This window comes from Sus scrofa, chromosome 6 (assembly GCF_054392235.1).
Source record: "Sus scrofa isolate SSC_HxYL_T2T_F1_AM1 chromosome 6, Sscrofa_HxYL_maternal_Yorkshire_Landrace_v2.0, whole genome shotgun sequence".
NCBI lineage: Eukaryota > Metazoa > Chordata > Mammalia > Artiodactyla > Suidae > Sus > Sus scrofa.
Genome location: NC_139388.1, coordinates 33438620 through 33453760, shown reverse-complemented (window position 1 = coordinate 33453760; position 15141 = coordinate 33438620). Strand labels below are relative to the sequence as shown.

General features: G+C 37.6%; 2 protein-coding genes across 5 annotated transcripts in view; one reads left to right on the top strand and one right to left on the bottom strand.

Moving 5' to 3' along the window:
• Nucleotides 1–15141, bottom strand: part of RPGRIP1L (RPGRIP1 like) — a 343331-nt gene that overhangs the window by 130196 nt on the left and 197994 nt on the right. The window lies entirely within an intron of this gene.
• The window catches only part of RBL2 (RB transcriptional corepressor like 2), a 44104-nt gene that overhangs the window by 23483 nt on the left and 5480 nt on the right, over nucleotides 1–15141 (top strand). For 2 of the 4 annotated variants that reach the window (XM_021094168.2, XM_021094167.2), the window contains 7 exons: nucleotides 310–413; nucleotides 1699–1836; nucleotides 3708–3872; nucleotides 4386–4497; nucleotides 8935–9204; nucleotides 9349–9629; nucleotides 9717–9893. In XM_021094168.2, coding sequence (XP_020949827.2) covers nucleotides 310–413; nucleotides 1699–1836; nucleotides 3708–3872; nucleotides 4386–4497; nucleotides 8935–9204; nucleotides 9349–9629; nucleotides 9717–9893 — 1247 coding nt within the window. The remainder of the gene's footprint in view (nucleotides 1–309; nucleotides 414–1698; nucleotides 1837–3707; nucleotides 3873–4385; nucleotides 4498–8934; nucleotides 9205–9348; nucleotides 9630–9716; nucleotides 9894–15141) is intronic. The other 2 variants (XM_021094170.2, XM_021094169.2) reach the window with 1 other exon arrangement.

The window sequence follows — 15141 nt, the reverse complement described above, 5'->3', positions numbered from 1 at the left end:
CCCTCATCCTCATGGATACTAGCCAGGTTCATTATCACTGAACCACCATGGGAACTCCAGAATGCCATCATTTTTTATGTGCAAATTTCATTTCACAATTTTAGGAAAATTTTAGTGTTACCATTGAAGAAAAAATTAAGGAATCTTAGGGATGATTGGAAAAGCAACTATAGAAGTGCATTTATATGAAGCGTTGGGTTGGTTTTTAAATTTTATTCTGCAGGTAGGAGATGGAATGGACCCTTATTTTTCATAAGATATATTTACTTTCTTTGCATATGATTTTTGTGTTTTTTATTATCTATGCAGAAATTGCCAGCAAACATTTTCGTTTTGCAGAGATGCTTTACTATAAAGTATTAGAATCTGTTATTGAGCAGGAACAAAAAAGACTGGGAGACATGGATTTATCTGTGAGTAAATAACCAGTGTATTGAATAGCGCAATAAAATGTAGTTTCCTTTCAGCCCCACCTAACTGAAAAAAAAGCATTTTCAGCCCCACCTACCAAAAAAATGGCTTTGGAGAAATAAGATTGGCATTGAAGGAAACTTGTGTCTTGTGTCTTCTTACCTCTGCCCTTAACCTTGACTGAGGTTTTTAAATAAAATAGAGTTTTAATTTAAGCCTTATAGAGAATAAATTGAGTAATGACTATATAGAGCTTTAATATAAATATTCAACAATTAATCTTTGGCTAAGATAATTGTTTTCCCTGGATTATTCTAGTGATACTTCTTTCTTTCTTTCTTTTTTTTTTTTTTTTTTTTTTTTTTTTGCTTTTTAGGGCCCCACTGCAGCATATGGAAGTTCCCAGGCTAGGGGCTGAATCGGAGCTATAGCTGCTGGCCTACACCATAGCCACAGCAACATCAGATCTAAGCCACATCTGCAACCTTCCCACAGCTCATGGCAATGCCGAATCCTCAACCCACTGAGGGAGGCCAAGGATCAAACCCACATCCTCATGGATACTAGTCAGATTCCTAACCTGCTGCGCTGCAGTGGTATTTACTTTTAATGGGCATCAATACAGATAATTTTTAAAAATTAATTTTAAAATGACATTTTGGACAAAACTATAAAATTGGCAAATTATTCTAATTCCTCATAACTATTTATACTTCTTTTATTCTGTATAAAAATATGGCTGTGTATACAATGGAGTATTACTCAGCCATAAAAAAGAATGAAATTTTGCCATTTGCAGCAATATGGATGGACTTAGAGAATAGTATGCTTAGTGAAATAAAAGAAAGACAAATACTGTATATCATTTACATATGGTATCTAAAAAATATGCAAAATAGAAACACATTTACATATATAGAAAATAAGCTTGGGGTTACCAAAGAAGAAGTGGCATGGAACAAATTAGAAGTCTCAGATTAACAGATACTAACTACTATGTATAAAATAGATCAGCAACAAAGATATATAGGATAGTGAATTATAGCCATTATCGTGCAGTAACTTATGTTTGGGTTATAACCCACAAAAACACTGAATCGCGAGTTGGATACCTGAAACTAATATAATTTTGTAAATCAACTATACTTCAGTAAAAATAATATGTCTGCATATGGTTGTAAGAAAATGTAAAAAAGCTGTTTTAGGACAAATTTTACTTTGAAACATATATAGAAAGGTATAGATACATAACTATTTCTAAAGGTTAATAACTTTGTTATTTTATAGGGCATTCTGGAACAAGATGCATTCCACAGATCGCTCTTGGCCTGCTGCTTGGAGGTCGTTACTTTTTCTTATAAGCCTCCTGGGAATTTTCCATTTATTACTGAAATATTTGATGTGCCACTTTATCATTTTTACAAGGTATTATTAAAAATCTGATACTGATGAGGAAATTGTAGATAAGATAAACTTCCTATTTTAGCCATCTTAACTCATTTTAATGTATATTTTTTCTATTTCTAATTAAATATTTAATAATTTCCACTCCACATAAGGAGCAGAGAAGAAATAGGAGAGTCTTGAGGAATTCCTGTTGTGGCACAATGGGATTGGTGGTGTCTTTGGAGCACTGGGATGCAGATTTGATCCCTGGCCTGGCACAGCCGGTTAAGGATCTGGCATTGCCACAGCTGTGGCTTAGGTCACAACTGCAGCTCAGATCTGATCCCTGGCCTGGGAACTCCATATGCTGCTGCAAGGTGGCCAAAAAAAGGAAAAAAAAAAAAAAAAAAAAAGAAGAGTCTTAAGAACTATATATATTCTTTCACTGTAGTATGTAAACCTATTTTGTGTAAAACTTTCACATGACTCCTGTTTTTATCTGATAAAGGCTTTTAGAATATTTTTATGAGATAAGAAAGTTTTAGGAAAGTAGCAAATATGTCACTAACTAATCATGACAGCAACCTTCTTCTTTTATTTTATGGAAATTAAAGTATCTTTCAAAAAAATACAGCTTTGCTTTTATATGTTGTATAGAGGCACAGAGTTACAGCATTGATTTGTTAATTTTTTCCTTCTTGATAATTGACTTAATATATGAATTTAATTTTCACACAGTAGTCAAAAGTAATATTTTTAATGACAGAGTTTTTAAATATGAAGTTTTGAATAACGTTTTTCTTTTATTTATTTTTTTCTTTCTTTCAAGGCCACACCTGTGGCATATGGCAGTTCTTAGCCTAGGGGTTGAGTTGGAGCTGCAGCTGCCAGCCTATACCACAGCCACAGCAATGCCAGATCCCAGCTGCATCTATGACCTACACCAGAGCTTACAGCAATGCCAGATCCTTATCCCACTGAACAAGGCCAGGGATCAAAGTCTCATCCTCATGGACACTATGCACAGTTCTTAAGCCACTGAGCCACAGTGGAAACTGCTTGAGTAATATTTTTCTTTTTGGGGGGGGTCTTTTTTTGTCTTTTTCTAGCACTACACCTGCAGCATATGGAGGTTCCCACCCAGGCTAGGGGTCAAATTGGAGCTGTAGCTGCCAGCCTACACCAGAGCCACAGCAACGCAGGATCCAAGCCATGTCTGCGACCTATACCACAGCTCACGGCAACACTGGATCCCCAACCCACTGAGCAAGGCCAGGGATCAAACCCGTAACCTCATGGTTCCTAGTCGGATTCATTAACTACTAAGCCACGACGGGGAACTCTGAGTAATATTTTTCAATCTTTATAGATAAGGCATGTTTTTTAATTTGAAGATTTTTGAAATGTATCAGTAAACAAAGGATGTTATATAATTCATACATGCAGTTTATTTATTTATTTATTTATGGCCACACCTGCAGCATGTGGAAGTTCCCAGGCTGGGGTTGAACCTGAGCTGCAGCTGCCAGCCTACACAACAGCCATAGCAACACACGGAATCCGACCTGCGTCTGAGACCTATACCACAGCCCACAGCAATGCCGGATCCTTAAGCCACTGAGCAGGGCCAGGGATCAAACCTGTATCTTCATGGGTACTAGTCAGGTTTGTTACCACTAAGCCACAATAGGAACTCCATATATGCAGTTGATTTATGATGACAGTTGAAAGGAAGAGCAGCTGTTTCAAAATAATACTAGTCTTTAAACTCTTGTGATTTTTTTATAAATTGAATTGTTGTTTCTATAACTATATAAGAAATTTAAGTTTACCCATTTTGCTTTTTCCCTTAGTTTTTTTCCTTAAAAAAATTATTACTAAACAAACCATGACATTTTAAAAAATTTCAGGTGATAGAAGTATTCATCAGAGCAGAAGATGGCCTTTGTAGAGAGGTGGTAAAACACCTTAATCAGATTGAAGAACAGATCTTGGATCATTTGGCATGGAAACCAGAGTCTCCACTCTGGGACAGAATTAGAGACAATGAAAACAGAGTTCCTTCATGTGAAGAGGTTTGTGAAAAGTTCTTAACATCTTTCTGTGACAAAATAAATTATCTAGTCTATTCAGAATACTCTTTCACTGACTGCAGTTAAACTTAGGGTCTTCCTCATGCATACGGAAGGGTTAACAGCTGGGTTTAACATGGTGAAATCACCCCTACATCTAAGAGGAAACAAGAGTCAAAAATAATTTGTAACACCTCCAAAGTTTCAGTGACAGAATAAGAATTCAGTGTTCTGTCTTGATTTCCTAGCCAAGTTTCTGTACCATAGAATAGTTGGTTGTCTAATTCTCCAAATCAATTATGAAGGTCAATTTATATTTAGTATCCAGTTATTAGGTTTGACTATTTTAATCCTGCCAGAATTTTTATAACTTCAGTATGAAAGTGGAAAAAACAGGTGTTTATTTAGGTGAAATAACTAAAGCCAGGATAGTTTTCTTTTGCCGTAGATTATTATTATATTTCTAATTGAGATGTTTTTTGAATAATGGTATTTTGTGTAAACATCTCTTTCTAGGTCATGCCACCTCAGAACCTGGAAAGAGCAGATGAAATCTGTATTGCTGGCTCCCCTTTGACTCCCAGAAGGGTGAGTGAAGTTCGTGCTGATACTGGAGGACTTGGAAGAAGTAAGTTTAAGATGCTAGGGGAACGGTTTTGGGGCCTGGCATCTGGAGATTTAAATTCCATCTAAAAGTACAAAATGAAATTAGTATATATACAAGAAAGTATTCTGTGCCGTTTTAGTGTCACATGGATCACTTAAAAATAATGCTTTTGAAGAATATTAAAGAATACAGAAAAGACAAAAAAAAAAAAGTTCCCGTTGTGGCGCAGTGGTTAACGAATCCGACTAGGAACCATGAGGTTGCGGGTTCGATCCCTGCCCTTGCTCAGTGGGTTAACGATCCGGCGTTGCCGTGAGCTGTGGTGTAGGTTGCAGACGCGGCTCGGATCCCGAGTTGCTGTGTCTCTGGTGTAGGCCAGTGGCTACAGCTCTGATTCAACCCCTAGCCTGGCTGGGAACCTCCATATGCCACGGGAGCGGCCCAAAGAAATAGCAAAAAGACAGGGAGAAAGGAAAAAAAAAAAAGAATACAGGAAAATGTATGATAAGTCTTTTAAAATAGAATGCTATATATTAATGCAGTTCCTTTTTTTTTTTTTTTTTCTTTTTAGGGCCAAACCTGGGGCATATGGAGGTTCCCTGGCTAGGGGTCTAATTGGAGCTGTAGCTGCTGGCCTACACCACAGCCACAGCAATGCCAGATCCCAGCCGTGTCTGCAACCTACACCACAGCTCATGGCAATGCCAGATCCTTAACCCACTGAGCGAGGCCAGGGATTGAACTCACAACCTCATGGTTCCCAGTTAGATTCATTTCTACTGTGCTATGACGGGAACTCGTAGTTTCTATTTTTTAAGTGTATTTTTATCTGTAAGCACACAAAAGGGCTAAAATGGAAAAAATCAAACTAGTAAGACTGATTATTGTTGGGAATTTCCTGGTAGACTAGTGGTTAAGGACTCAGCATTGTCACTACTGTGGCTTGAGTTCAATCCCTGAGCCAGGAACTTGCTGGACATGCTGGACATACTGCACATGCAGCTTTGAAAAAGGATTATTGTTGGGAATAGAATTCCAAGTGATTTCTGTAAATTTTTGGGGGAATATATCACTTTTAATTTTTTTGGCTGTATCTACAGCATACAGAAGTTCCAAGGCCAGGGATGAAACCCATGCCACAGCAGTGACCTGAGCCACAGCAGTGACAATGCCAGCTCCTTAACCCATTAGGCTATAGGGGAACTTCACAATATGTATTACTGAGTTCTCAGTGGCTCAGTGGTTAACAAATCTGACTAGCATTCAGAACACGTATTACTTTTATTTTTTTGTTATTTCTTTTAAAATCAAAATAAACAGAAAAAATTTTTTTCCTTTTCCTTTTCTTTTTTTTTTTTTTTAATAATTTTTTTTTATTTTCCCACTGTACAGCAAGGGGGTCGAAAAACTTTTTAAAGATGGAATGTATGATCTAATTAGATGAGCCAGTGAGTTTAGAGGACTGAATGGCCTGAGCATGTTCAGCTTTGATTCTTGTCAGTTGAGCTGTGCTAACCTGGTTAATATAACAGCATTACTGGCCCTGTGGTACCGAAAAGGGAAGTTTGCTATTCATTTGGGTACATTTTAGGCAGCTCTCTATAACATCTGCCAGGTACAAGGTTTAAGTTCACATAATTAAGATAAAACTACCTTTTAAAAAGAAATTCTAGGAGTTCCCTTCGTGGCTTAGTGGTAAAGAACCCGACTAGTATCCATGAGGATGCAGGTTTGATTCCTGGCCTTGCTCGGTGGGTTAAGGATCTGGTGTTGCTTTGAGCTATGGTGTAGGAAACAGATGTGGCTCAGATCTGGCATTGCTGTGGCTGTAGTGTAGGCTGGCAGCTGCAGCTCTGATTTGACCCTTAGCCTGGGAACTTTCATATGCCTTGGGTGCAGCCCTAAAAAGAAAAAAAACCCCAAAAACTGCATGTCTGTAAATCCAGAGAGTTCTAAATCCTTGGATCCCATTAGAAGGAAGCAAATTCTTGTTTCTAGATCAACTAATGGAGTTCCTGGGCCAGGCAGCAGAGCCAAGCCACAGTTGCAGCCTACGTAGCAGCTGCAGCAACACCAGATCCTTTAACCCACTGTGCTGCTCCAGGGATTGAACCTGCATTGTGGTGCTGCAGAGACACTGCCCATCCCATTGCACCACAGTGAGAACTCCCAGATGAACTTTAAAAAAATTGATAAGCACTGGCTATAGAAGAAAGATCAGTTTTTTTTTGTTTTGTTTTTTTTTTTTTTGTTTTTTGTTTTTTTTGTCTTTTTGCCATATTCTTGGGCCACTCTCGCAACATATGGAGGTTCCCAGGCTAGGGGTCGAATCAGAGCTGTAGCCACCAGCCTACACCACAGCTACAGCAACGCGGGATCTGAGCCGAGTCTGCAACCTACACCATAGCTCACGGCAACGCTGGATCCTTAACCCCCTGAGCAAGGCCAGGGATCGAACCCGCAACCTCATGGTTCCTAGTCAGATTCGTTAACCACTGAGCCACGACGGGAACTCCCCAAGATCAGTTTTAAAATTAGGAATCACTCTGTGTCAGTGCATACTCAGAATATGGATGATCTATGTGAAAACTTACTCATTTTTGAAAGAGGAGGCATAGTGGCTTAATGGCTCAACTGCTTTTCTGCTTTTTATCCACTCAGACCCATAGATCTGATAACTGGTCTTCCTCAACTCTATTTCTGTAGAGTTTTTCCTTCCCTAATCTATGGATTAGGACTTGACTTTAAACTTCATTTTTTTGCACTTATCACGTCTCCATTTTGATGAAGTCTTTTAATATTTTATGAGATAATGTCATAATGTATTCTAACTGCAGCTTTGTTTCAAATATAAATCTAGTAAATTTATTTGCTTTTGTATCATCACGAAATTCAAATGTTAGCCCACAGACTGTCAGAACTATTCCTATCAATCCTCTGGACTTCCTTATGTATTTTAGTATTTAAAACCCACTGATGTGCAATTTTTACAGCTAGACATGGGAGAGGGAAAGGAATGCTTCTTAACAATTAACGTTGGTGTGAATGTGTACTGTGGTGTTAAGTACAATAGACTAAGCTATAATGGTTAACAGTTTCTGTTTGGGATGTTGAAAAACTTTTAGAAATAAATGGAGATTGTATAACATTATGAATCTAATGCACCTCAATTGTACACTTAAAAAGGGTAAAATGGTTAACTGTATGATATATATATATAAATAAAATTTATTATTTATATTAATTTTAATATAAATTTTAATAAAATTTTATATATATATATTTTTTTTACTAAAATTTTAAAAATCTACCAGGGAGTTCCTGTCGTGGCTCAGTGGTAACAAACCCAACTAGAATCCATGAGGATGCAGGTTTGATCCCTGGCCTTGCTCAGTGGGTTTAAGGATCCAGTGCTGTAGGTCACAGATGCGGCTCAAGATCCCGTGTTGCTATGGCTGTGATGTAGGCTGGCAGCTGCAGCTCCAATTCGACCTCAACCCTGGCAACTTCCATATGCTGTGGGTATAGCACTAAAAAGCAACAACAAAAAAAACCAGCTAATAGTATAATATACCCCAAACCATTGAATTGTATAAATGTGTGAAATATGTGATTCATCTCAATAAAGTTGTTTAAAAAAGTACGTTAATTGAATCCAAAACATCTATGTCCATTTTTACTGAAGAACGTTATTGAATTTTAGTAATTTTCTATATATGAAAAGTGACAAAGATGAAAATGCATAAAATGGGGTAAGTGCTTCCAGATGATACCTTAGTAATATCAAGTTCATCAAGTCTTCTTATCAGGTATGGCTTTACAGTGAAATCACATCTCACATGAGTGTTAGGTAGAAATTGAATATGATAGGAAAATAGAAAATTATTTAAATTACCCTTGAATCATCAAGGCCCTGTGGTATTGGAGAGCAAGGTCCAGGTAGATTTAGCAGAAGGAGGAGTCAAGAAGGAGCACTGTGAGACAGAGAAAAATTCTTCATTATGATTTTGCCCAGGGAGTTCCTGTTGTGGCTCAGTGGAAGCGAATCTGATTAGTATCTATGAGGACACAGGTTCAGTCCCTGGCCTCGATTAGTGGGTTATTGGTGTTGCCGTGAGCTATGGTGTAGGTCACAGATATGGCTTGGATCTGGCATTGCTGTGGCCGTAGCGTAGGCCAGAGGCTACAGCTTCAATTTGACTCCTAGCCTAGGAACCTCCGTATGCCACGGGTGAAGCCCTAAAAGTACAAAAATAAAGTAAAATAAAATAAAAATAAAATTTTGCACAATAGTATTTAGTTGCATTTTCATTCATTGAATGTAGCTATGATGTGACTCCTATAATTTTATGAATTATAGTATTTCAAACACTTAACTATTTTTGAACATAACAGCTTGGATGGAAGTTAGATCTGTCTCCTTGAGTTAAATAGTTTTTTTTCTGTTTTTGATCCTAGGCATAACATCTCCAACCACATTATATGATAGGTACAGCTCTCCAACAGCCAGCTCTACCAGAAGGCGGTTATTTGTTGAGAATGATAGCCCCACTGATGGAGGGACCCCTGGGCGCCTTCCCCCACAGCCTCTCGTCAATACTGTCCCTGTGCAGAATGTATCTGGAGAAGCAGTTTCTGTCACACCAGTTCCTGGACAGACTTTGGTCACCATGGCAACAGCCACTGTCACAGCCAACAATGGACAAACAGTGACCATTCCTGTACAAGGTAAGGAAGTCAATACTGGATATTGAGTTCTTTCTCTGTGGCATTTATTAGAAAGTTACCTGAGATTTGGTTGGAATAATATGAGAACAGAGGTTTGAGAAGGGAAAAATTTTCTTTGTGTTTTCTTTTTTTTTCAAACTTTAGGCATTGCCAATGAAAATGGAGGAATAACATTCTTTCCAGTGCAAGTCAATGTTGGAGGGCAGGCGCAAGCTGTGACTGGCTCCATCCAGCCCCTCAGTGCTCAGGCCCTGGCTGGAAGTTTAAGCTCTCAACAGGTGACAGGAACAGCCTTGCAAGTCCCTGGTCAGGTGGCCATTCAACAGATTTCCCCAGGTGGACAACAGCAGAAACAAGGCCTGCCTTTAACCAGCAGCAGTGTAAGACCCAGGAAGACAAGCTCTTTATCGCTTTTCTTTAGAAAGGTAATTTTTCACATACCCTTACCAGGATAAGAGCTTGGGAAATATAAGGGTTACATAAAGTTTGAGATGTTTTTGTTTATCTACTAGGTTTACCACTTAGCAGGTGTCCGCCTCCGAGATCTTTGTGCTAAACTGGATATTTCAGATGAACTGAGGAAAAAAATCTGGACCTGCTTTGAATTCTCCATAATTCAGTGTCCTGAACTTATGATGGACAGACATCTGGACCAGTTGTTAATGTGTGCCATTTATGTGATGGCAAAAGTGAGTACCATTAGGAAAGGAAAAAGGAAATATGCTACTTAACAGCTTTATTGAGATAAAATTCACATACCATATAATTCACACATTTAAAATGTACAGTCCAGTGGATTTTAGTATATTTATACATGTGTGACTGTCACCACAGTTTTAGAACATAATACTCCATTATATGAATATATGATATTCATTCATCAGTTGATGGACATTTAGATTATTTCCTCTCTGGGGCTGTTATAAATAATGCTGCTATGAACATCTGTGTACAAGTTTCTCCATGGAAGTCTTCATTTATATTTTGTATATAACTAGGAGCAGATTGCTGGGTCATATGGTAAATTGTGTTTAACTATATGAGGAACTACCAGACTGTTTTCCAAAATCACTGCACCATTTTACATTTCCACTGGAATTGTCTGAAGGTCCTGATTTCTCCACATTCTCACCAATACATTTTATTATGTGAGTTTGTTTTTTAATATAATTTATTGAGGCGAAACTCACATAACATTCCCCATTTTAAAAACAAACAGCTTAAATTTTAAAACTGGTAACTTTTCTTTTTTAGGTTTGTTTGGCTAGGCTAAATCCCTTGAAATTCTTTGACTTGTAGAATCGTCTTGTCGATTCTGACATCATGTCACAAAGAAATCAGGTGGAGTTCTGTTGAATCTGAAGGTCAATTTGGAGTATTGCTATCTTACCCATATTTCACCTTCTTATCAATGAACACAGAATATTTTCCCATTTATTTAGGTTCTCCTTAAAAAAATTTTTTTTTTTTTGTCTTTTGTCTTTTTAGGGCCGCACCTGTGGAATGTGGAGGTTCCCAGGCTAGGGGTCTAATCAGAGCTGTTGCTGCCCGCCTACGCCAGAGCCACAGCAACGCCAGATCCAAGCCACATCTGCGACCTACACCACAGCTCATGGCAACGCCAGATCCTTAACCCACTGATCAAGGCCAGAGTTCGAAACCACAACCTCATGGTTCCTAGTCGGATTCGTTTCCACTGCACCACGACGGGAACTCCAGTTCTCTTTAATTTCTTTCAGCAATATTTTACAGTTTTCAAGTATAACTTTTATACTTTTTTGTTAACTTTATTCTTATTTTGATGCTATTATAAATGCAGTTTCATTTTTGATGTATTCATTGCAAGTATATAGAAATACAATTGATTTTTGTATGTTCATCTCATATCCCACAACCCTGCTGCATTCACTTTTAGTTCTGGGTTAGTAGATTCCTTAGGATTTTCTGTGTACAAGATTTTTTTTTTTTTTTTTTGCTTTTTTTGCTTTAAAGGCTGCACCTTGTAGCATATGGAGGCTAGGGGTCAGATCGGAGCTGCAGCTTCCGGCCTACGCCACGCCCACTGCAACACCAGATTCGAGCCACATCTGCGACCTACACCACAGCTTGCAGCAATACCTTGTCCCACTGGATACTAGTCAGGTTCATGACTGCTGAGCCACAATGGACTCCTGTAATAAGATTATGTGATCTGCTTATAGAAATAGTTTTACTTCTTCCTGTTCATACTGAATGCCTTTTTTTTTTTTTTTTTTTTCTTTCCTAATTACTCCGACTAGATCTCTGGTAAAGTTGAATAGAAATGTTGAGAGCAGAAGTTCTTGCCTTGTTCCTTAAGAGGAAAGCATATAGACTTTCACCATTAAAGTATGATACTAGCTATTTTTTTTTTTAAGGACACTTTTATCAGGTTGAGAAGGTTCTCTTTCTAGTTTGTTAAGCATTTATTATGAAAGGGTATTGGAAATGATCTTTTTGCATCTGTTTAGATAGTTGTGGGTTTTGTTTTTTATTGTTGATAGTGTATTAGATGATTTTTCACACATCAAACTAACCTTGCATTCCTGGTGTAAATCCCAATTGATCGTGGTATACAATTCTTTTTCTATGTTAGTAGGTTCAGTTTGCTTGTATTCTATAGATGAATTTTGTCCTATTCATAAGAATAATTTGTAGTTTTCTTGTTATGGCTTTGGTTTTATTATCAGGGTAACATTGGACTCATTTAATGCCTTAAGGAAGTATTTCTTCCTCTTCTATTTTTTCTAAGAGTTTGTGAAGAATTTGGTAGAATGTTAAATATTTGGTAGAATTCAGCAGTGAAGCCATTTGGGGCTATGCTTTTCACTGTGGGTAGTTTATTGATGATTCTTTTTCTTGTTGTAAGTCTATTCAGATTGTTTCTTCTAGAATCAGTTTTTGTAGTGTGTCTTCCTGGGAATTTGTCTCTTTCCTCTGGGCTTTCTAATTTGTTGGCACACAGTTGTTCATAATACTCCTTTTTGTTATATTTTTTAGGGCTGCACTTCCAGCATGTTGGCGTTCCCAGGCTGGGGGTCTAATTGGAACTGCAGCTGCTGGCCTCTGCTACAGCCACAACCATGCATCTGAATCTTGTCTGTGACCTACACTGCATGTCACAGCAATGCCAGATCCTTAACCCACCTATTAGGGCCAGGAATTGAACCTGTGTTCTCATGGATGCTAGTAAGATTTAGCACTGAATCACAACGGGAACTCCCACAATCTTTGAATCTTTGTCTAGCTGAAGGTTTATCAATTTTGTTGATCTTGTCAAAGAACCAGCTTTAGGGTTTTGTATTATTACATGCTCCCATCTTTATTTCCTTCTTTCTGCTTGCTTTAGGCTTAAATTTTGCTCTTCTTCAGTGCCTTAAAATGGTTAGGTAGGAGTTCCCATCACGGCTCAGTGGTTAACAAATCTGACTAGGAACCATGAGGTTGCGGGTTCGATCCCTGGCCTTGCTCAGTGGGTTAAGGATCCAGCATTGCCGTGAGCTGTGGTGTAGGTCGCAGACACAGCTCAGATCCCACGTCGCTGTGGCTGTGGTGTAGGCCAGTGGCTACAGCTCCGATTCGACCCCTAGTCTGGGAACCTCCATGTGCCATAGGAGCAGCCCAAGAAATGGCAAAAAAATAAATAAAATGGTTAGGTAATTTAATCTTATTTTTTACTCTAGGCATAATAGCTATAAATTTTCTTCTAAACATGTTTAGCTGCATCTCATTAGTTAATGGTGTGTTGTATCCTCATTTTCATTCATCTCAAAGTATTTCTCATTTCTCTTTTGAGTCATTGATTATTCTAGGTGTGTTTTTGAATTATATATGTTTTGTCAACTTCCCAAATTTCTGTTAATTTTTAATTTCAATCCATTGTGGTCAAAAACCACTTTGTATTACTTCAGTCCTTTTAAATGTATTGAAGCTTATTTTATAGCCTAGCATATGGTCTCTCCTAGAGAATGTTCAGTGTGCACTTGAGAAGAATGTATATTCTGTTGTATACACTGTTCTACAGATGTCAAGGTCTAATTGTGTTCTAGTGTTTTCTGTTTCTTTGTTGATCTTTCCATTTTGAAAATGGGGTATTGAATACGCTATTATTGAATTGTCTTCATTTCTGTTTTTACCGCATGTATTTTGGCGCTCTGTTATCAGGTGTATGTGTTTTTAATTGTTAGAGGTTCTTTATAGATTGATACTTTCATCATTAGGAAATGTTTCTCATTATCTCTAGTAAATTCTTTTAAGTGGCCACATGTGCTGCATATGGAAGTTCTCGGGCTAGGGGTTGAACCTGAGCTGCAGCTGCTGGCTTACACCACAGCCGAGTTAACATTGGATCCATAACCCACTGAGAGGCCAAGGATGGGATCAAACCTGTGTCCTCAAGGACACTATGTCAGGTTCTTAGCACACTGAGCCACAACCGGAGTTTTTTTTGTTTTCAAGTCTATTTTATAGTGTGATAGTTGAATAGCCACCCCACCTTTCTTGAGGTTGCTGTTGGGCATAATGTATCTTTTCATCCTTTTCTTTCAAATCTCTTTGTATGTCTTAATCTAAAGGGTGTCTCTTATAGACAGAGTGTAGTTATATCTCTTTTTTTAAATCCAATCTAACAATTTCTGCTTTTTGATTGTGGTGTTTAATCCATTCACATTCAACATTAGTTTTAACTGGATTTATCACATCTGTCATTTTTTTGTTTTTTATGCATGTCTTATGTCTTATACTCTAGTCCTCCTTTACTACTTTCACTTACTACAGGTAAATAATGAAGCATTTTAATTTCAGTAATGACTTTTATTTGGTCTTTTGTCTTTTTAGGGCCACACTTGTGGCATATGGAAGTTCCCAGGGCAGGGGTTTAATCAGAGCTACAGCTGCCAGTCTACAGCATAGCTCACAGCAACACCGGATCATTAACCCACTGAGTGAGGCCAGGGGTCGAACCTGCAACCTCACGGTTACTAGTCAGGTTTGTTAACCACTGAGCCACACAACGGGAACTCCGAGTAATGACTTTTTAACTATTTTTTTTTCTTAGTGGTTTCTTTAGGGCTTTGCATGTTTTTTTTTTTTTCCCCTTTGTGCTCTTTTTGCTCCAGGTTTATTGAGATATAATTGACCTGCCACGTTGTGTTAAAATGTACAGTGTGATGATTTGATACACATGTATGTTGCATTATGATTACCACTATAGGTTAGTTAACATCCATTACCCAGCTTTTTCTTGGTAGTAAGAACATTTAAGATCAACTCTCAAACAGTACAGTTAAACTATAGTCATCATACTGCTTATTAGATCCCCAGAACTTATTCATCTTATAAATGGAAGCTTGTCCCCTTTGATCAATCTCCCCACTTCCTCCAACTGCCACATATAATCTTTATTTATGAAATCCAGCTTCAAATGTATACTGAATTCAGTGGTACATAGAATTGTACCTCCTATGTAACTTTCCTTTTTGTTATTTATGTGATAATACTGCTACACATTTATCCATAAACGTTATAAATTTAAAAATACATTTTTTATAAGTTTTAAGAGCTGAGAGAAAAAATGAATACAAATATTCATTTATAGCTTTTGTTACATTAACCTTATTTACCATTTATGATTCTCTTTATTGGCTCATGGGGATTTGAGTTGTCGTCTATAGTCATTTCCTTCAGGACAGTACAGCTTTGCTCTTCATTGTCTTTGTGCTGTTTTTGGCAAATATATATCACATTCATATATGTATGAATTATATGTATATAATTTTTAAAATGTCAGTTGAAAATATGTACTTTCTACTGTCTTTCCAGCTACACAGTTATCTTTACCATTGCCCTTTGTTTTTTCATGTGTATTCGAATTACTGTATGGGGTCACTTTTAGTTTGAAGAACTTTCAGTATTTTCATG